At 35.4% G+C, this 24,522-nt stretch overlaps 1 protein-coding gene across 5 annotated transcripts in view; it reads left to right on the plus strand.

Annotated features, from left to right (window-relative positions):
• Positions 1-24,522, plus strand: part of LOC127969530 (sorting nexin-29-like) — a 138,069-nt gene that overhangs the window by 75,035 nt on the left and 38,512 nt on the right. For 4 of the 5 annotated variants that reach the window (XM_052571570.1, XM_052571569.1, XM_052571567.1 and 1 more), the window contains 2 exons: positions 275-330; positions 811-892. In XM_052571570.1, coding sequence (XP_052427530.1) covers positions 275-330; positions 811-892 — 138 coding nt within the window. Of the gene's footprint in view, positions 1-274; positions 331-810; positions 893-9,065; positions 9,351-24,522 lie in introns of those variants that run through there. The other variant, XM_052571571.1, reaches the window with a different exon arrangement.

A 24,522-nucleotide genomic window follows, 5' to 3' on the forward strand; every position in this document is an offset into this window, starting at 1 on the left:
AAAATAAAGTACTTTCTTACTTTTTAAATAGCCAAATATCTTGTTTGATTTAGAAGCATGTTATATTATGAAAGCAAATGACAATTCCCAAGTTTTATTTGGGTCCAAGTAAATATCACTGGACTATCATGCCTTTAGCAGAAAGAAAAGTAAGCTACAGAATATACAGTAACTGGTTTTGAAGTTTATGCAACAGTACAGTGTTAATCAGCAATCTCAGCTGGATGCAAAAGGAAAAGCTCACCATGACCTCATGCGCTCTGCTTTTGGACAGGTGCCAGGGGACCTGAGCCAGACCTCTGACGATCCCAGCCTCTCTGACTTCGAGACGTAAGTGGCCTCCTACTCGCTGTTCTTTTTATATTTGTATGTATTTATGTTGGAGGTGGTGTACAGCAAGCCTCTTTTGAGAATCAAATCCGATGCCTCCGATCTGACTTAGAATACTGTGCTAAAAATAGGGAAGCTGAATGCTACTTCTGTTTTTATATTTTCTTTCTGTTTTTAAAGAGCCTTCACTCACTTCTTCCACATACAGTAGCTATAACCTTTGTAGCTGAGATGTCAGTCATTAAATATGGCTGAAGGAAAGGCATACGATGTTAAACTTGTGTGTTAAGTAAAAGGCCAGCAATGGTTTATGGTGTCAATATTTGTCATATCCCCCCTCAGTTTTTCATTGTAGTACTTTTTCATACCCCTGAGCCAATAAAGTGATCGTTGCTACAGTAATCTATTGCTAAATTACTCATATGTTGAGGTTCTCTAATTAGACTTTGCAATTTTTTTCTCCTTCCTTGTCTTTCTAAGAACACAACGTGCTCTTATCAATGTGTGGATCCCCTCTGTGTTCCTTCAAGGTCGGGCTGCCAACGCCTATCATGTATATCAGGTAGTTCTTTTAATCAAAATGTAATCTACCATGTCTTTTGAAAATGTTTTAATCTTCTTTTAACCACCCTTGTCCTCATAGTATATATTGCTCTGTCTGCTGGACTGTACAGAAAGTTAGCTGACTTAAACCAAAGTCAGCAGACTTCTAGTACTGCAGGATGACTTCAAAGTATTGAAATTATTAGATAATAATATAGTACAACACCAAAACTAGAACGTGTTTATGCAAAGTGATATTAACTATTTCAAGGTTGTTGTTAATGCTGTGGTTATTTTAACAGTATTCATTTGTACATTCTGTTTATATTATTGAGTTAAAAGTGTTCCTGTAGCTCAATTGTTAGAGCATTGCGTTATCACGGTTCGGGGTTTGATTCCCCGGGAACACATGATGGGTAAAAATTGCTAGCTTGAATGCACTGTAAGTCGCTTTGGATAAAAGCGTCTGCTAAATGCATCAATTTAATTTAAATTTAAAAAGTTTGGTGGGAATGCACATATTAATTTAGACATTCACAGTGTTTTTGCTCTGTCCAAATGTACAGTCTTCAACTGCTCATGTCAATGTCAGTGGTATGAATGAGAGCCACTGAAAAACTACAGAAAAGTAAAAATGACTTTACTAAGTAAAACTACTTCACTTTAGCAGTACTAGCCCCGAGTACTAAGAAGTCCCCTTCAATTTGTGCTTGTAAAGCATTGAATTTCTATAGAAATCATGGTACATTCAATTCTTAATGTTTTAAATTGATTACTGATTGAAATCAACGATTGAGGATAAAAATAAATAAATAAATAAATAAAAAACCTAGTGCACACAAAACTGCACGGCACCGTCTCTTTCATGTCAGCATTCCATACTGATTATGAATGATTATCAATCCCAAATTGGATCTTAACAGTCCTAACCCAGCATTTGGGTTTAAAAAAAACCCGCCAGCATGTTGACATATAGTTTAGACTGGTGATGTGATGATCTGACACCTTTGTAATTATGCTGTTTTCATACCATAGTGACCCATGCACTTTCTGTAACAGTTTAGATTGCCAAGAGACCCTACTAAGTAGCAGTAATGCCCCCTAGTATTAGTTGATTTTGCTGAGTGAATTGGTTTTGACAGTGTTTTTTCGATTTTCTCTGGGTGTTCCCTTGAGTTTGGCCTTGAAATGGATCCCTATGGAAATGGATCCATTGTTTTTTTTCAAGGCATGACTGATGGATAATGCTTTCCATTATTTTAGATTTAACCCAGTATATCAGGGCTTCTCATTTCCTGATATGATTGATGACTCCAGACAGAGTGCTTCCCATGTGAGCACTGATGTCATCAGCATGTTTATTTGTGTTGCAATATACTTGCATTCACCTTGTAGAAAGATGTCCACTAGTGGCTATGTGTAGCAAACCTGTGTCATTTTAAAGAGCTTGTCATGATTTTTCTTGATGTCTAGTGAGCCACTGGTCAAGAAATTAAGATTGCAGTTATGGTTTTTTGAATTGGAATTGCACAGCGATACTAGGTCTCTTACTAACCAAGTATGAAATTTGTCTATTACAACAACGTGTTCTTGAAAAGTAATGGAAGAGTGCCGTTTAAGGGGTCAAGACAACCTTCACTGCTGTTGTCAGGGGTCTGTTTGTTTTTGCCTTTGGTACATAAAAAAAGAAAAGGCAGGGAAAAATTAGGTTGAAAGTTGGTGAGTGCACCAAAGGGCCAATTTTAACCTATTAACCCTTGCTGTTTGATGGCATACATATACACTCTGAACATACACGCAGTGTAAGCTGTATTCTATTCTATTCTATTCTATTCTATTCTATTCTATTCTATTCTATTCTATTCTATTATATTCTATTATATTCTATTCTATTACAATATAATGGACCCTGGGCCACAAATCCAGTCATAAGTCACTGGGGTATATTTATAGCAATAGCCAAATTACATTGTACGGGTCAAAATTATTGATTTTTCTTTTATGCAAAAAATCATTAGGACATTAAGTAAAGATAATTTTCCATGAAGATATTTTGTAAATTTCCTACTGTAAATATATCAAAACATAATTTTTGATTAGTAACAATCATTGTTAAGAACTTCTTTTTTTTTTTTTTGGTTTTGTGGTCCAGGTAACATATCATATGTATTTTATCATATCGTATTGTATTGTATTATTTAAAATAGACTTAAATGATATATTGAAAAGCAATATCATAAAATATTACTCTAGTATTCAGTGTCACATGTAAGTTTAGAATAAGTTTTTTTTTTGTTTTTCAGGATTTTTTCATAAAAAAAAGTCACTTTTGATCATTAAGAAAAAATCTTACCCAAAACCAATCAAATATACCTAATATAATTACAACTACAAAGTTTAAGTGGTTCGTTCACCCAAATATTAAAATTATGTCATTAATGACATCAGAGGGTCAGTTAGAATTTGTTGAAGCATCGAAAATACATTTTGGTCCAAAAAAAAAAAAAAAACTTTATTCAGCATTGTCTTCTCTTACGTCTGTTGTGACCGCGACTGCTGTGACAGTTGACGTACGATTCTGCTGACATGTTATCCTTGTTATTGGGCATGCCAGAAAACACGTCAACAGCGTCGTGAATGCGCCCACAACAGACCCGGAAGAGAAGACAATGTTGAATAAAGTCGTAATTTTTGTTATTTTTGGAACAAAATGTATATTCGATGCTTCAAAAAATTCTAACTGACCCTCTGATGTAACATGGACTACTTTGATGATGTTTTTCTTACCTTTCTGGACATGAACAGTATACCGTACACACAGCTTCAATGGAGGGACTGAGAGCTCTTGGACTGAATCTAAAATATCTTAAACTGTGTTCCGAAGATGAAAGGAGGTCTTATGGGTTTGGAACAATATGAGGGTGAGTCATTAATGACATAATTTTTTATATTTGGGTGAACTAACCCTTTAATAGCTATATATAATTATTAGACATTATATAATGATATCCTTATTTATTTAATCATTGATTTAGATTAATCAAATGTCTCTTTCGCAGCCCTTGGCATTGTTTGTTGATTGAAAGGGAACAAAATAACAAGCTATGAGCTCCAAGAACAGAAGGAACTGTATTTTTTACATACATTAAATATACTTCTGCAGTCATTCCACATGCTAACTGGTCTTTTAACAATGGCAAAATGGAAAAGTACAGAGTGGGATGCACCTCCATGTAAATCCACTTCAACAGATCCTTAGAATTCATAGACATGACTAAACATCACCATGGATGACAGTACTTTCTGATCTACAGTACATTGAGTGATTCTGTAATGCAGCTTCTGGCTTATCAATGTTTCCTTTTATGACGCAGTGGCTCCAGAGTCAACTTTTAAGTCTGGAGTCCTGCATCAGGCATCTACTGGCAGCCGATTATGGCACATTACCACCACCGTCCAAAATTGCAGCTCCTCCATTTCCCACTTTTGTGCTTCTGGCTCTCTTTTGTGCTTTGAAATTACCCTCTATAAAATAAATCAGACTGCTTTTGGATTCCATCGAAAAAATGTAATTGATCTTCACTAATATAACCAGAGCTTTGTTTTGCTGTGAAGAATTCTACCTCCTCCGTTTCATGTCACCTAATGATAAAATATAACAGCTGCCGAAAACAACTCATTCAAGCTTATACGATTTCGCTGGGAAGGGTTATTAAAAAAGCGGATGTAATGACTGTTATAATGTGGCTTTACAGGGGCTGTGTCGTTCTGCTGTTTTGTTTTTTTCTCAGTGCAGACGCTCTTGGTGATATCTCAGAAATGGCCTGTATTCTGTGTGCTGTTGTGCACATGTGATGTACTGTATGTGTGATCTGTGGATTCATTCTCAAGTGTAAATGGTGCTGCTCTGCCTTTGTAAATGTCCACTGTATATCAGTGTTGCTGCGGTGATGGTGTCTTATTAAAGGATTTTATATGGTTGCAGGCAGCAATCATAGCTCTCATCAGTGGTCATACAGTTACAGGATACACCTTTCTCTCTATTCATCTCCTTGTTCTTTTCTCCTTACCCTTCCCTCATATCTCCTTTCTTCAAAGACATCAGAGGTGGAGACGAAAGGTGTGCACTGCCCCATACATACAGACAGGGTCGATGCTGCAGGGGATTCTCGAGGAGCCGTCCACACATTATTGTCAGCCAAAATTCTTTAACAAAATCATTTTATATTCCCATTTGTTATTATATGCACACTTAAAAAAGTTAAACTCTTTAATTTGAGCTTGTGGATCTTGGCATATGCGATATAGGATAGGATTGTGTGTGTAGATGCTGCTCTTATATTTGGGCCAGTTTCATTGAATCACAGCCCCTCTCTGTGCTGCTCATCCCTCTGGCTGAAAATGAATGTTGACCTACAGTAGTAGTAGTCTTTTTCCAAACAGATCCTTGTGCTGCCCCCTCTCTCTTTGTGTTACCTGGGAATCAAACCCACAACCTTTTGCATTACTAACACAATGCTCTACCACTGAGCCACAGGAACACTGTGAACAGATTATACACATGCATGTATTAACACAGCTGTAAATTTGTAGCATTTTACTTATTTAGAACTCTTACATTTTGTTAAGATCATCCTTGCACAGACCTCAAAATTAGTCTGGCCTGTGTTACACACAATCTGACGCCCTCTACAAAGTAAGTGTTTTTGCCTTAGTACTTAATAAGGGGCGAGAATAGCTTCCTTTGCAAGGCTTTCCCTGGTGTTGCTGTACTTTTTCCTGTTCCAGTGATCCGGGTTTGCTCTTAGCTTTCTGAAGTGTACATATACAAGCACTGAACTCCTCAGTCAGAATTCATTTTTTTTTTTATGAGTTATTCCCTTTGATCAGCAAAACCAGCTGAGCCCAGTGCCTCCGAACTCCTCAAAGTTCTTGTTTTTATGAACTAATGAGATTTGATAACTCTTTTTTTTTCCCCCTCTCCCTTTTATTTCCATTCTGAATATTTCCTATAGCTAATAATTAGGGTAAGAAAACACAAGCAAATGATGTGTATATACTCGTGTCTCCTAACGTGAATGCTCTACGGTAACTGAACATTGGTATTATGTAAGTTCATGCTAAATGACTTCTCATTGAATATGCACACATAAGTGACTATTGAATTAGTATAAATCTGTAGAAAAGTGGACATCTCCATAATTCATGTCATCGTCTCTCCCCAGAGAAGATGTAGCGAAGTCTCTAATATCAGTATCACAGCCTTTAGTCGCCTGCCCATTATAAGAGTCTCATTTAAACTGAATCTTGCTTGACTTAAAAAGAAAGAAATGACTGATGCTGCATGCATGAGCACGGCGCAGTGCGCACAGCTGAACCTTGCATATGTATCTTGAAGGATATTACGCTGATTATAGTGTAATGATGATCAGGATGGTGAAGCCGGTGATTATGATTATAATGAAAATCACGTTGACGGTTAGGAAGATAATGATTCTTGTGATGAATGGATCATTGTACATTTTTCTTGGTTGTATCTTACCAGACATCTTTTATCGATAGGAAAAGTATCCAGCTGTTCTGAAGTTTCTTGTTTTCATTCAGCCCTTTACACTCAGAAAACAGTTTTGGCCTAAATTTAAATGAGTAGTTCATCCAATAATAAAAATCGCTGGTAATTTACTCAACCTTAGGCCATTCAGATGATGTGCCTTTTTCTTCAGTAGAACAAGATGATTTTAGCTGAAACCAATGTTGCCTGGTGTTTCATTAGTAGCAAGTCAATGGGATCCTTTACTTTAATGCCAAGAAAACACAAAATGAATACTGTCTCTCTCTTGTAAACAACAATGGTGACAGTTACAGGTATTGTTGTTGTAAGTAATGTTTGGTTTCTTGTACAGACTGATCATTTCACTTCATAAGACATCAATATATTGTCTGAAGCCATGGGTATTCATTTTTGTTTTAAATTAGTTTTCTGCTTTTTTGACTTGAAATGAAGAAATCTTGGATGACCTGAGGGTGAATGAAATAACAGCAAATTAAAATTTTTGGATAAACTATTCCATTTTGATCAATGTATTTGAATTAATTATAATTTGGATTACAGTTTTACCATTGTTACGCTCCGTCTAGGGGTAGAGCGTAACATGGGAAAAAACAAGAGTGATCCATCAACTACTTTTGAATTTTATTTGGGAGTCCACTTTCAGGAGCTGACAGTGCTAAAATAATAAACAAAATGTGCTAAATATTAAACCCTCTAAATCATTGGTTCCCAACCTGGGGTCAGAGTTCACGGGGGGGGGGGGGGGGGCGCGGGAGCGGATATGCTTTGAGGTGAATTAAGATGCATAAAATGTTCTACTAATCATTTTATATAAAAATATTTTTTCAAAGTTTTTAAAAAATCCTATGCTAACAATGCCAATTTCAATTACAATTTCGTTATTTCAAATGTAGGCGTGTTGCGTGTGGCAAGCGCGCTCATAATGTAAGAGACGCTGACGCGACCACAACAGTGCCCAACATCAAATGGCAAACATAATGCAAGCGGAACGAAACTGCTCGTTATTGTGTGGTTGACGGACCGTTTATCAGTTTGGACCAGTGCAGCGCGAGCCGATCGTGACCATGCGACGTTGTTACTACACAGCGCTAATAAGAGATCCAGTAAAGAAAGCATTTGAATTTGCCACAGAAGTAATAACATCGCTGCGAGATCTAGAGAGAAACATTCACATTTCTCCGTTATTAACGGATCAAACAGCGCGTGAAAACCAGGAAGAAACATTGTGCCGTGAATGAACTATCCAGTGTCCAGATCTGCAACATTCACCATGGATTTACTGTAGTAACACTAACCGAACCATGAAAGTTTGGCAGGAATAGTAGGCTATAATGCCTTCAAGTAACATTACGTCGGTTTTATTTTGACATTAATACAATTGCTGCCCTCAAATGTTGATCTGAAATAAAATAAACCTTGGATTATAACTACTACAATTTAATTTTTTTCCAAGAAGCTTTTTTGTTTTATATGCTCATAAGAATAATCAATTATAGCTCCAGAATTACTCAAAAATATCACACTTTATGTTAGTTTTAAAAAAAAGAAATCAAGGAAATTTCTCTGGCATTTCTTTCTTTTTGCTGTAACAAAACAGTACCGTGACACAAGTGTATCGAACCGAACCGTGAATTTTGTGAACCGTTACACCCCTATATATATATATATATATATATATATATATATATATATATATATATATATATATATATATATATATATATATATATATATATATATATATATATATTCTTATATATATATATATATATATATATATATATATATATATATATATATATATATATATATAAATATATATATATATATATATATATATATATATATATATATATATATATATATATATATATATATATATATTCTTATATATATATATTAGTGCTGGAAAAAAAATTTCTTGCATCCAAAATAAAAGTTTGTGTTTGCATAATATATGTGTGTGAACTGTGTATAATTATTTTGTATATAAATACACGCATATGCATGTATAAATTTTTTTTTTTGCATGTATATACATAATTTATATTATATATAAGTATAAATAATTTATATATAAATACACACAAATATATTTTATGCAAACACAAACTTTTATTTTGGATGCGATTAATTTTTTCCCAGCACTAATATATATATATATATATATATATATATATATATATATATATATATATTGATATTGGGGGGGGGGGGTCACGTATTGTTAAATATGTACATGGGGGGGCCCCAAGGAAAAAGGTTGGGAACCACTGCTCTAAATGACCTATCCAAAATAAAGAAGCAAAAAAAAAAAAAAAGAGATCCAAACATTACAAAAACAAAATGTGGCGTCTAACTTCCTACTTTCCCAAAACTATTTTCAATATTCACAATAAAGATTTACAAAGAAACATCAAGTTCAGAGGAATATCCAAAATCAAAATCGTACAACAGGCAAAAGTTTCAAGTAAGCCAGAGGTCCACTACAAAACAACAAATATCCAAGCAATCTCAATCTAGTATACAAACAGGGGAAAACAACACAAGCACAGTACAAACAGCATGGTTCACAAAATGGCCACCCCCATTAAAGGAAATGCTGTCATCTCTATTAAAGGAGCGAAGACCAATCAGAGGACAACAGCAATGAGTCTGCAGGAACCAATCAGCAGCAACCTGGACAGACACACACAAACCAAAACACAAAAAACTATAGGGACGTAAAAACCATAAACTTCTGTAAAAATGCTAAATGTGGAGCATATTATCAGTCATACAAAAATGAAGCAGACTAGATTTTGTAATACTACTAATAAATCAATTGTTTTTTAAATATACAATAACTAGCTTTATATATTTATCATTCATAAATCCAGTTGGTTTCAGTCTCACACATTTTAACTTTATTTATTTTAACTTTATTCATTTAAATATCGCTTATTCCACATCTAGCAAAAATAGTTCGTAAGAAACTACACTGTAATTATTTTGAGTGTAGAAATCTTACCTGGAAATCGTGGATGCATAATTCACATGTCCAAATGAATAAACATTTAATATGCCATTTAAATACATAGGGCCCTCTAATACACCCGGCGCAATGCGACGCAAGGCGTAGCGCAAGTGTGTTTGCTAGTTTCAGTCTGGCGCCGTTCACAGCAAATGCATTTGCGCTCATTTGTGCACCCATGGGCGTGCTGGTCTAATAAAGAGGTGTGTTCAGGCTCCTATTTTAAGGAGCTGAAAATAGACTGCACCATAGACCAACTCAAACCTTGTCTAAAGTCTGTCGCAATGTTTCTTTGTTATTTAAAGAGCGTGTTAGTATAGGCAGGTCCGCAACGCGTGTACAAGCTGCTTATTAAACACAGGGACACACAGCAGCACACAAACGTGCCAAATAAAAAAAATTAAGGATTGTAATGCATATGTAAATATAGATGCCTACATGTCATAATGGAATGTCATCGCATGTATCAGAATTAGGCTATCTATTAGCTCGCACACGAGCAGCTCCGTTTTATCTCAGAGGTGCCTTCTGTCTTTGTGCTTGTCAAATTCCGCCGTGTAAATAGCAAATCCGTCATGGCACAAGTGAAACTGGCTCTTAAAGGGAATGGAAGATGAGCCTCTGAATGGTTTATTGCACGTTACGCCCAAAAAACACCCATTACTCATTAAGAGAATAGGGACAAACCGTTTAGACCATGCGCCCGTTGCACGAACCATTTTTTCATCTTTAAAATAGCAAAAGTGGATTTGGACATGCCCTGAGTACACCTGCGCCAAGCGCTTTACACTTTGCGTTTAGATCATTAAAATAGGCCCCATAGATCTTAAATGTAGGCCTAAATATTTTTTGAGTGTAGACCTTACCAATACCAATTTTATTTCATGTATTATCACTCATACTGAGCGGTTTTCAGAAGTATGTCATGGGTGATGGCAGCTCACTTTTTGCAGTGGTATTTGCTCATTTCTGAATGGTTGATTATTAGGTCAACACCCAGGGAAGGAAGAAGGTGTGAGAGAGTGTATGTTTAACCTTTAGAATGGGGCTCGTTACAAAGCAGAACTGATCTCCTACTCATCCTCATTATGGCGGCTGTGGAGCTGCGCTCATGACTAATTCATACGGAGCGGACTGTTGGAGCACACTGGGGCCAGAACCTCACTGAACACCGGGAAGGCTCAATGACTTCATCATCGCTGGATGAGGAGACAAGATGTCAGTTCCCTGAAACTCCCTTTTCTCAGTTTCCCCTGCCTTTTCCTTCTCTGCTTTTCCTTCTCTGCTTTGCTTCTCTGCAAATCCTTTCAAAAATATAATAAATTTGAGAGTGATATTGTGCCTATCAGTATTTCATGGATGCTTGATTTGGGCCCCAAGCAATATGTGCCACATTCTTGAATATTTAATTTCATAATAGTGAGACCTGTCTAGATGGACCTTTTTATAGACTATATATTTATGCGTTCCAAACTTTTAACCATACCTCTTAATCAACACAAAACCAGATGTGTTCATTTTATGTAAAGTAGATTTTTTTGCATAATTTAAATTGGCCAATTATTGCAGTGATGCACTTTTAAACTCAAAGAAATCGATAGGTGGGTAAAAAAAGAAAAAGAAAAACTGACTCGCCGATAAGTAGCTTCCTCTCCCTTATTATTGCTTGTTTGTCTATTACAAGTTTTGACAGTTTTGTGAGCAGAAAGACTTGACAGCTAATTATTTATAAATGAAGTCCAGATGAGACCTTTCAGAAGAAATGGATCACATTTTGAGTATCATTGAGGCTCAACAAGCATGACGCAACCTACAAGTGAAAGATGGCATCATTTGTGCGCATTCTTAATGGAGAAGACCATTGTAGACCAGGAACACAAACATCTTTGTTGTTTGGAAAATGTAGGGAAGAATGATAAGTGAAAGAATTTGATGATATTCCGTTGTTGCATATTTGCATTGAGTTCAGTGTTTGCATTCCTTCTGCGATTGATGCAGTTTGAGAAATGTAGAATCTGTGTCTCATTTATAAATGCCTTTGCATTGTTGTTTTCTGTGCTTCAGTTGAGACACACATACCCATATTAAGTAATTGCAACTGCCTGTTTAAACTCTATAAAGCTAAATTATTTTCAGGATGTGACATATCTTGAATGATATGTATCTTGAATATACTGTATATACTGTTTGTGTGCGTGTGTATGTGTATATATATGTGCGTGTGTGTATACACTACTACCATTCAAAACTTTGGGTTCCAATTTTTAATGGAGGTTTTTAGTTTCGAAAGAGGCTGAAATATAGAAATATTGTGAAATCTTACTTCTAAAAATATGTTTTTTTATTCTAATACACTGTTGTATTATGCAATTTATTTTTGTGAGGCAAACTACATTTTGAGCATCATTACCCAAGTCTGCAGTGTTACATGATTATTTGAAAATCATTCTAATGTACTGATCTGGTGCTCAAAAAAATGTTTTTTATTATTATGTTGAAAGCATTTGTAATGCTTAATATTATGTGGAAACCATAAAACCACATTTTAAGGACCCATTGATGAATAGAAAGTTTAGAAAGAACAGCATGTATATAAAACATCAATCTTTTGTAACATTATATGAATTTTTATTAATATAACAACCCTCTACGCACACCTTGATAATACTACAACTAATTCTACTACCATACTAATAATATACAATGAACTACAGATTGATGAGCTGCTGGGTTTATGAATATTAATCAAGTTGTATGCCTTTAAATCAAACTGATTTGCTGATATCAAAACAGGGACAATGAAATTGCCATTTGTGCATTAGCTCCGCCTACTACCAGAGATACCGGCTTATTTTCTGCTTGTTCTAAAAAGCGTAATAATTCTAAAAATGAACACCATTATTTTGACAGGAAAACAACAAAGAATACAGTTTACATGTAGTGCATCGATTCATCATGGTAAGACGCTTGCTCTCTCTCTTTGCATGTGTGAGAAACAGCGCTATCAGCAAATCGATGGTGAGTCGAGCGCCTTCACACAGAGTTTACAGTTCAGCAAATACAGGTGCGATGTGCGTCCATTGACATGAATTGAAAAGTACAGATCGCTTGATGGAGAGAGGACTCTGATGCGCTCAGTCAGTGTTCAGCGAGTGAAAATGTGCTAATCTTATAATAGCCTTGAACACACACACACTGGCGAGTAAAAGAATTTGAAGAATTTATTAGCCAATGCCTAACGATAGACATCATTTAGTCGCATAGAGTAAAATTTTGTCACATATGCAAGTGATTTACTCGCAATGTAGAGGGTTGTATAATATATCCTTGTTAAATGAATGGAATAATTGATTTAAAAAAATCTTACTTACCTAAACTTTTGAATGGTAATATATTTATCCTTTTAGTACTTATAGAACATTAGCCCCCTGTACAATTGGGTGTTTAGAGCAATTTATCCAAAGTTTAATGGACAGGAATCCAAATTTTTTTTGGCTGTATTGAACTTGAGCCTTTGATGGTTTGTTTGGTGGCATGTGTTTATACTAGTCCAGATTGCATCTTTATAGTTAAAACACACTCTTATCCTTTAAGGCAATGTGCCCAGAACAGATTGCCTATAAACTGGGATGGGGCTTGGGAAATTGAGAGAGATCTATATGAGATGCATCATAGCATATCAGGAGCAAGTTAATTTAGGAAAATAAAACTGCAAATGCCAACAGGTTAAATGACCTGTTTGCTTATCATACTGAATGAAACTGGGTATAAATGGGCTATATAGTCAGTGTTGGTCCAGGTTTTTGACAGTGGGAGAAAGTTCTTCTCTGTTTGAACGTGACTTTCGCTCTGTGAATCATATTCTTGCTTCATGACCCAGATCATGTATTGGACCTAATGCACTATACAAAAGTAAATAATCAAACATTGACATGTATTAATATTACAGGGAACTGCATATACTGAGAGGAAAATTGAATGCATGAAACATTTGTATAGTTTCATGCTTTCAGCAGCCATTAATTGACCACACTAAATAAATTTAGTCTTGCACAAACCATGTTTATACCTGCTGTATGTGAACTGTTATTTAAGATGAGCTAATGTTTAAAGTAGCAACAACCCAGCAACAACCCAACATGTCCATATTAACATCTAACTTGTAGGCAGAATTTGGTTAACTTAGTTTGATTCGGACCATGACCTTTGACATCAACAACATTCGTTTCTGGGATGATTTACAAAAAGTTTCAAATCTGAAACAAAACCTTTTGCTGTCCATTCGGTACAGACCCGTGACCCACCGCTTGTGAACCACTGCCTTATTTCCACAATTCCCCATCTGTTATTTTTCCCATTAAATTATTTTACATCTTCCTGTAAATCCAGCTGCGATCAGCAGCAATCACACCTTTAATAAAGTTCTTAGTGGAGCTCAGGCATTAATTACACTCCTCACATGCTGCAGTGTGATCACACTAACCCAGACTAACAGTATTTATGGGCCCATCTGCTGCTGTTTCCTTAGTCCTGCCTGCATCGCTCCCTCACGCCTACGCTGGCTCTCGACATTGTTTGACTCAACCCATGGTGGCCAGAATTTTAGAGGGCATCACGCCTCAGATCTTGCACAAAATGAGATCGATGTATGTTGGACAGAAAGGTCAGGCTGAGGATGCCACACCAGCTCCATGCCTAGATTTGCCTTCTGACTCTTATTTTATTGTTATTTCAGCAGCTTTCAACTCTAAGTTGTTTGCCAAGAGATGACAAATAAGGTCAGATCATTCATTGTATAAGATTTATAACAATAATACAAGTATATATATATACTGTATGTTAAAATGGCACTGTTTTTTAAATATCTGAAAGTACATCAGTCAGTCAAGCATTATAATATTAAGATAATCAAGTATTATTTTAACGATATAATTTTTTGTAATTATAATTAAAACTGGTAACCATGTATGAATGCATATTAGTCATTTTAATGTACTTAGGACTGGTGGTGGTAATTTTTTGGTCATTCAGTGGTTCTGTAAAAAATTTGAAAAACTAACAAAAATACTGATAGGGTAGTAGTAGTAGTAATAATACTATGAATTTTACTAAGAACAATATAAAACACACTAAGGATTAACGAACTGCTAGATTCATGAATATTAATCAGGTTGTGTGTGTTTGCTTAAACTGATTTGCTGAAATCAAAACTAGCTGAAGAATTCCAAAGGAACTCCAGTATTTTGATAGGAAAATACAACAAAGTATATAATTTAAATGCAACGCATCAATTCTGCATGTTTTTCTTTGCGTGTGAGAAGAAAAGCAAAGTGACACTAAAGTTTATGGTACGTCAAATACAGGTACCCATTCAGATGAAATGAAAAATAGCACAGATCGCCCGACGGATGAAAAAATTTGAGTATCAGCGATGTTAATATTTAGTAAAATCCCGTTAAATAATAGAAATATTAAAGAAAAATTATTGAACTAAAATCACAAAAGCACAAATATATATTGGTTTGCGTATAAATCTCTCATAATTTGTATGTTAGCCTATAAGAGTTTGGGCTGTGTAATATTATGATTTTGTCAAATTCCCCCATCATGGATATGATGCAATTTAAATTTTTCCTTTCTTTTTGGAGTATTACAAGCTCTTGGTGCATAAAGAAGGTCTGTAAAGTTGCAAAGACTAAAGTCTCAAATCCAAAGAGATTTTTTTTATAAAAGTTAAGAGTCAACCACTCCCACCTAAAACGGCTCATTCTAACATCTCCCCATATTTGCGTTCAATGCTCATAATTGATTGATGGACATCTATGCCCGTGGAAAAGAAATCCGGCGGAGAAAAAAGAAAATTAAAAAAAAAAAAAAAACTGGCACAAAATTGGCTTGACGTTGGATGTTCGATATTCACAAATTTAGGGACTGTCTCTAGAGTTACATGCGATATTGGTATAGAGCAGTGGTTTTCAACCTGTGGGTGGTATTGCAGGTGGGCCGCCAATTGCTATTAAAATAAATAATAATATTGTTAATATATGTAAAAATGTCTAAGTCATAACATAATACCACCATTTCTTATGTGTAATTAAATAACAAAAAATTAAATATTAAATTGTAACTAAGGAATAAACCACCAATTTATATTTTTGCTGTATATGTTACAGAACAACAAATTCAAACATGCATAAATGGCTGTCAACATGTTCCCTCCTGACTGCTTGCTCCACTCGCTGCCGAGCTCTGCCTGGATCTGGTTTTGCGGAGTGGTGCCAGCCCGAGTTATTTATGAGCGCATAATGTGGTGTCATTACCTATACCTCATGGCTAGCAATGGCCGCCAATAACCTTTTTCGTCAACCCTGTTACCATTCCAGGGTAACGGGGTTGACGCAAGTATGCTTTTGTGTGTTTTACCCATGTTGAATACCCAAGAAGGGTTAAATCAAGGGCAACTGGAATTGGTACTTCCATATTTGAAGATATTGCCTCTCATCCAAGGGGTTTCTTCAGTTCTAAATGACTGATGGGGAGTGCCAGGTATTTAAATTGCATAAACACTAAATACACCAAATAATGTTATTTTTAGCAACCTCATATAACTCCTTTAAAACCATTACAAAACTCCTTTTTATAGTGTGTCTTGAGCATTATTCCAGTAGGAATAACTGTTGTTCTATTGGTTCCCATCTGCCAGATTACATCACACCAATAGAATCCATCAAATACCAGTAGACAGTAGATTAAAACCAATAGAATTCCCATTATAACTCTTAAATCTAAAAAAAAAAAAAACATTATATATATATATATTGTGTTTTGCTTCTATTGTTATTTTCAGCAGGGAAGATTATAATGGTATTACTACTTTTACAGAATTTACTTTATTACTGAATTTCACAGGAAAGATTAGTTTATTTTGTATGAAAAAGAACTGTATCATTTTAGTCCTATTATGCAAAGTATTACATAGGTTGAAGGCTGATTTATTCATTTTTAAGTTTTTGGAATTTTATAAACAAGTGGAAAATGTGCTAAATATTTCATTTTATCCAAGTGACTGAATTTACATTTATTTTAAATGTGGAGCCAGGCACGAGTTGACACAGGTTGCGTGCAACATCTAGCTTGGTCCATATTAGTGTTCATTTTAGTCTCTCTCGTGCACAACATAGTTACCCAGTGCAGTGCTGATTAGGGAGAATGGAGGTGCACTCAATTAGTTGGTTAGGAAGACTGGCATTCATGCATTTGCGTTTTCTCTGGAACAGTCAAATCGCAGGGTTTGCGATTAGTAAATCACAACATCTCAAATCGCGATTGCGGTTCAATTTTGATTAATCGCACAGCCCTACTCACCACAGCTGTATTTATTTGATCTAAAAATTACAGTAAGAACAGTAATATTATAAACATGAATAAAATTTTAAATAACTGTTTTCTATTTGAATTCATTTTAAAATGTAATAAATTCCTGTGATGATAGAGCTGAATTTTCAGCAGCAAGAAACATTTCTTATTATTTAAAACTGTATGGAAAGTTGCAATGTTTGCTATTTTTGTTGAATTTTGTTATACGCTTTTTTCAGGACTTGTAGTAAAGAGTAAAAAAGAACATTTATTTGAAATATAATTAATTTTACAGACGTCGTTATTGTCACTGTTTGATCCATTTAAAATTATGTAATAAAAAAAAATAAAAAAAAGCTTTTGAATGGTAGTGTATTGGTAGGTATAGTATTAATATAGATTCAGTGCTGTCTGTCCTTTAGCTGCTCTATTTTACTTTGTTTCTTTAGGACTATTTTCCTGTTCGATTGCCAAGAGCAGCATATTAAAGCTAGACAAATTTGACCATTCATGCAAGTAACCATACTTTACCACGAGTGCTTGCTGGGTTTTACTCGTATTTTGAGGTTCTTGAATGTCATCTGGAAGGATAATGGTTACGCTTTGAATATGACATGCGCACACACACCTGCTTGCACTTTGCACACAGGTGACAGATGTTGTGGCTGAATGTTCCTAATGAAAAACTCTTCTCAATCCTTCTTATTGCTCCCTCTCCTCCTTTCCTTCCACTCTTAATTTCTCTCTCTGGCTCTGTCATTCCTTTTATACCATGACTCTGGCACAGCTATCTTCCAAATGGATTCTATTTTCTGCCTAATTTGGCAAATGTTTTGTCTCGGTAGAACTGGAGTGTAGAGTGAACTTGGGGGTGGGTGTCGAATTGTAGGACTGTGTACCATGATGAGTGTGCCTTCCAGAATCACTCAAAACTTTATAATTAGATTTTACTTGTGAATGGAGATAAGATGTGCTAGGTAGTGTAAAACCTGGTTTTGGACAGGCTATCGAAATTCTGTTCAGTATAATACAACAATTGGTTCCTGTCTTATAATTTGGTCCCTGCTGGACTTTTAGATTCTCTCTTAAAATGCACTTTTCACACTCTCACCATTTTATTTAACACAAAGTAATTTTCACCACATAGAGTATCACATGATGAGTTTAATAACATTATGTGATGGGATTAACGGTGGTGGACATGACATTTTTTTATTTTTAAAAAGTAAAAATAGCATTTCATGTTCCCTAAATAGCATTTAAAATGTTTAGTTATATTTGGCTCAAGTTCACAAATTTATATTAACAATCATTTTTGCTTACACTTTATTTTGAGCCCATTGGACATTCTACTAACTATAAGTAACTTTGCAACTACATGTCAACTAATTCACATCAATTTGCAACTATTCTTTCACTAACTCTCAGAGTAGACTGTTGGGTTAGGTTTAGGGTTAGCAGAATAACTTGACATGTAATTGCAAATTGTTTCTCATAGTCCGTATGTTGTATGTTATGGACCCATCAAAATAAAGTGTTAGAAGAAATGAATAAGCAGACAGTCTACTAAATACTCTAATGACTGCTAGTTGACATGTAGTGGCAAAGTTACTTGCTACTTGTAGTTGAATGCCTAAAGTTACTATCAAAATAAAGTGTTACCTATTTTTTTTTCTGCTCATAGTTTAAAAAGGAAGGGTATCTTGGCATATCTCTGTGACAGTTGATCCTGTTTTGACTTCCTTTGGAATGATATTTATGGGAGAAGTAAAAATTAATTAAATATCTGGATGTATTTAATCTCAAATATATGTTATTAAAGGGATATGAAAATTAAGTCATCATTTACTCACCCTTGTGTTGTTCTAATGGTGTATTCACGTATTTATTTTTCAGACCACAAAAGGAGATTTTATTTTTTAATGTCCCGCACGTTCTCATCTATACAATAGTACTATATGGCGATTAGCATCAAGCTTTTTAAAAAGGCACAAAGGAATCACAGAGTGGTCCCATGCGATGTGCCGTATATACCAAGTGTTTGGAGGGGTGACTGATAGGGTTTGGTGAAAAAATAAACCAAAATTTAACAGTTTATTGAAAAAATATCCTGACTTTCATTCATTACTGCACATTCATGAGACTCTTTTAGGCAGCCGTTCATTCCGCCTCACCCAGGAAAAGCACACAAATTGTGAGAAATCAAGATTGCTAAAATCATATCAAAAAACAATGCCTTGAAATTCCCCCCAAAATATTTGTGTATGTTCTTCAATGAGCTGAATGTCTCCATATCTGAACTCTGGTTGTCGTGACAGTCAAAATTACAGTTGACAGATGAATGCAATAACTTGTTGCGAACAGTTATATTTATCTCAGAGAAGAAAGTAGATGGATTTTATCTTGTCGTGTTTTTATTAATCTTGATTTTTTACAACTTGTGTGCTGTTCCTGGGCGAGTCATAGTCTACTGCTGCGCTAATAGAGTTTCATGAACAGTGCACAGAGACCACCAGCCAAAGCGAATATATTTGTTAAATAATGTCAAATTTCTGTCCGAACACATGGAATATGCGGCATGTGTTGCATGGGACCACTTTGATATTTTTGCATCTTTTTTTTTTTGCTGATATAATGCCATTATATGGACAAGTATGCCCTAACACACACACACACACACAAAAAAAATCATTTTGCAGTCTGAATAAGAAAGAAGGTCATCGGATATTATAACAACACAAGGGTGTATAAACGACGACTTCATTTACATTTTTGGGTGAATGATCCCATTTTGGGTCAGTAATTATGTATAATCTACTGCTATTTCTATATTAAATACATATAAATGCTGTATAATGACGCATTGAAGTGCTGCCACATTTTTTTTAAACTGAACTGTTGTTTAAGTGCTAGATCACACTCCCAGTATCGCAGTCGTATTGAATTTCTGTTGCTGTTGTCGAAAACCTTAGTGAGCCTCCCAACATTGTTTGTTGTCCCACACTGAAGATGACCCTGCCTGTGGGCGATTCACAGCCACTCTAATATTAAATACAGCAGCACATTTGCTCCAATGATACTGCATTGCTATCAGTTAGATGTGGGTAGAGGTCAGTTAGAGGATTATCATGAATGGCAAGTTTGAAAATTGTTGATGGAAAATTGGTGAAATGAATCCTGCGGGTGGTTAGTGCTTTTTCATTTTTGCTCAGAATATCCCTTTGTGGGCAAATTAGAATAATGCTCATAATTCTAGTATTGACTCAAAGACAGGGAGCCCTCAGCTGGAAGAGACCTTGGCACTCCGGCAGCCAGTGATTTGTGCACTGACAGCTGTAGTTAAGCTGAATGGCTCAGTAGAGAGCATGTGTGGAGTCTCTGTAGGTAGAAAGAGGGAGCGTGAGATGAGGAGGAGGTCTCCTTATACGGTCCTTCCTGAAATAGAAGGGGTCAAACCACAGCTTTTACCACAGCTGGGCACCTCCAATTAGACATGCTGCCAAACCGTCATTAATTCCCAGCATTTCATCTTCAGACGAGATGGCACACTTGCCCGATATATGGTGTGAGGTATCTGAGCTGGAACAAAGATGAGTGTTTATGTGTGTGTGAGAGTGGTAAATTGTCACCAATGCTTTTTCTCTCCATAAAGAACACATCTTATCTCAATATGGATATAATGAGATATTGTAAATGCTTTTATAGCTGGGCTAAATATTAGCATCCTCCCCCAGGCTGACATTTGCTTTTAGTATGAATCATACACTTGCTGCTCTTTTCTTTCATTGTTTGTCAAAAAAGATAAATTACTTTTTCATTATACTGTCTGTAGTGGAAGTAATAGACGTCTGCAAAAGTACACAAGTCTAATACACATTACAGTAATGGCCAAATAAATTGACCGGTGACTTAGTGCGTCCCACTGACACTCGCAAATTGTTATGAATTTTTCTCAGCGCTATTATAGCACTAAATTAATTAGAGGCAGATTCATGTATTTGTCTTTAATTTCCCTATACTTCCCGTTTACTTGCTATTACAACACCTTGTTAATGTATTGCAAACACCAAATCAGAACACTTTAGCTGTGTTCTAAAACCACACTGCACTCCTGGTAATCGCATAACATTGTGCTACAACTATTTAGAACACCTTTGCAGCTGTCTAGAAATGACTTAAGTTTCTTAAAACATTCAAATCTAGGTTGTGATGTTTAATGGTGAATAACTAGTGAGAGTGAACTGCAGCTGAAATTTGATTAAAACATTTTCAACACTTGTTTCTTTGTTTGAGAATGTTGTTTTGTTTGTTTGGGCTAATTCCAGAATTTCTTGGCGTGTTGCCATAAGCTTTCATTTTAATTAAGGTTGGTTTTATTTTTGTCAAGAAAGAGTTTTAAGTGAGAGCTGGATTTCCCCAAACACTTTTCCATGGTATTAATTTGCGATTATTGAGGGGGAAGTGATTGCTCTTTAGAGGATGATTTGTTACCATAAATATGTATGCTAATGAGACCGCCTCTATGGGATTATGATAGCTTTAATACACCGTCAGTTTGTCATTTTGATTTCCTTTAGTTAAGGCCATAAAACCTCTCGTGTGTGTGTGTGTGTGTGTATGTTCTTCATTCTGTGTGTCTTAATATGATTTTGGCAGTTTCTTTGAAACATCCCTTTTTAATTAATATGTTTAGAGAATTTCAAGGTTTAATCATAAATAGGATTTGCATAAAGCAGTTGCTATCGAGCTAATTTGTAAAGAGAATTAAATTAAACTTTATAAAGCGTCAACATCCTATATTCTTGAACGCGCCAAACCAGACTGAACTCAAACGGAGCACAGGCTATTAAAGATAATGGCTATGAGTGAAACTGTAATGGCCTGCTGCTTGTGACTAAGCCTTATTTGTTATTCTGCTCACTCTCATCACCACCACCCAAGTCCTTCTAATGTGATTTTTTTCAGTCATTTCACTTTTTACATGCCTGTTCTCCCAGTGCACTGTGGGAAAGTGTGGGTACCCTTTTGTTATTGTTCTGGATCATGGATCACAAGAGAAGTTTGATTATGTGTGGTCTTGGCATGACCCAAATACAAGCAATTAAAAATTCATAATGCGTGACAAATGAAATCTCATTTGTAGTTCATATGAAAAGGTTTATTAATTAACATCATGACCTGCAATGACCCGCCCCCTTCGTTACTGTTTGTAATGAGTGTTCGTTCTTCTCATATTTACTTGAAACATGAAATAAACATGAATAAACATCAGAAATTATGTTGGTTCAACCGCAGAAAGATGTTAATACACCATTTTTCAAGTTCTAGTCCACCTGACGTTAATCTACTTTCTTATCTGGTCTGTTTGACAGACAAAATGGCAGATTCTGCATTATGATTGGTCAGCTCGCCTGTCAATTAAACTCCCTGTGAAGGGACAAATGGGATAAGATGATGTGGTGTTTTAGAAGTCACTTATATCTATATACTACGACAGTCAGTTTAAATAATTAATGAATTAGTTATGAAAAAATAACACAATTAAATAATTTTAACGTAGTTAACGCACAGATCTGTACATCATCTTACATTTCATACAGTTGACTGTTGACAAATATGGTCCAGGACTCCATTAATGCAGCTATACCCTAAAATTAAAAATATTTGGGCAAAAAAAAATGTCCATGTATGAGTTCTTGTCTCATATTTATATCACATGATAAGCAATATTGCACAAGTTTTTGTGTTTTTTTGCTATTTTTGTCCCGAATATCACAAGTTTAAATGTGATTTAATACAACAGGTCAGTAAATAAGAAGTTAATATTGTGTTAAATTTTAAACACAATATTGTCTGTTTTTTGCTCCATTTTGCTAACAAAAATGTTATCAAAAAATAACATTTGCGCGTCTCTTGTGTTTAGTTTCTGAATGAATCTGTGTTCTGAATGAATCGGGTAAAACAATGATTCAAAGACCCATTCATAAAGTGAGTAATTTACTCAATTCCTGAATGAATCAGCCATTTGAACCAATCGAATGAATGAAAGACACCAACTGCTGACTGTTTTAGATTCTTATTTAGAGCATTATTTCATTATGTTTTGTTTGATGATGATATCTTATTGTTTTTACAGAAGCTGTCACATTCTATTCCTCATGTGTTTAACTTATTTGACCATTTTGGATCTCTCTCTGAGTTTACAATTATTTGGAGTAAGTCATTAAAATTTATCCCATTTACCTTTCTGTATTCAATTGGTTCAGAACTTTAAATATTTGTGGATAGAAGTATTTCTTTCACTGCAGGAAATTCTCTCAAAAAAACTATAATAGTATTCTAGCCAAAGTATCTTCAGATTTGGAAAATTGGTCTCATCTTCCTACTTTTCTTCAGGCTTGTATATTGGTGATTAAAATGAATGTTCTCCCACGTATTAATTTAATTTCTTCCATGATTCCTCTCGCTCCACCGGTTGGCTGCTGGGACAAACTCGATGTGTTTCACGGTATATATGGGATGGGAAACGTCCTCGTATTAAACTCACTACCTTACAACTAAGTAGATTAAGTGAAAGTGATGTGACATTCAGCCAAGTATGGTGACCTATACTCAGAATTCATGCTCTGTATTTAACCCATCCAAAGTGCACACACACAGCAGTGAACACACACACACTGTGAACACACACCTGGAGCAGTGGGCAGCCATTTATGCTGCGGCGCCCGGGGAGCAGTTGGGGGTTTGATGCCTTGCTCAAGGGCACCTAATTCGTGGTATTGCTGGCCCGAGATTCGAACCCACAACCCTAGGTTTAAGAGTCAAACTCTCTAACCACTAGGCAAATGATTTTTAGATTCTGAGCACCCCTAACAAAACATCTAATCTTGTAAAATGTGCAGTACTGCTGCTTCATATAAACGGAGTGCATGCGATCGCAAATCTCGAAAGTGAAACTAAAAAGCATTCATGCACTCAAAAGCAGTTTCAATGCCAGACATAATAGCGGCTCCCTGATGCCCGCCTGCAATTAATATAAGCCTACAGTATAATTATCCTGAAAATATTATCTGAGACTGGCTCAAATTGATATTGGTAATATTGACACCATCCTTAACTATATAGAGCAGACAGAACTCGCTGCTTTGACAAGGGGCATAGCAGTAGCACTGAAACACTGTCTAAGCTGCTCGCCAATCACAACGCACTGGGATAGCTAACCAATCACAACACATTTCATTTTTCAGAAGGCGGGTGTTCCTCAAACCCAGAACTAATTGAGCCGTTTGTGTCAGGCTGTGGAGAAAGTTATTGTAATGATTTAAATCATGTAAAAAAAAAAAATATTTTTCGAACCACTAAGCATGAGAGCATTTTCTAGTACATCCCCCAAAACAAAATCTAGACTTTGTAAAAGTTCATAATAGGAACCCTATAGTCAAAGCAGCACAACTGTTATTAACATTGAGAAAAGAAATGCTTACTGAGTACCAAATTAGCATATTAGAATGGTTACTGAATGATCATGTGACATTAAAAACTGTAGTAATGGAAGCTGAAAATCAGCTTTGATATCACAGGAATAAATTACATTTTAAAATATATATTTAAAAAGAAAATAGTTCTTATAAATTGTAGTAACACTGACATGAACAACACAATTCATGAGTTAAATTGTGAACTTTTTTTTTTTTTACTTTTTGACTTT

The sequence above is a fragment of the Carassius gibelio genome, chromosome B12 (genome assembly GCF_023724105.1).
Source record: "Carassius gibelio isolate Cgi1373 ecotype wild population from Czech Republic chromosome B12, carGib1.2-hapl.c, whole genome shotgun sequence".
NCBI lineage: Eukaryota > Metazoa > Chordata > Actinopteri > Cypriniformes > Cyprinidae > Carassius > Carassius gibelio.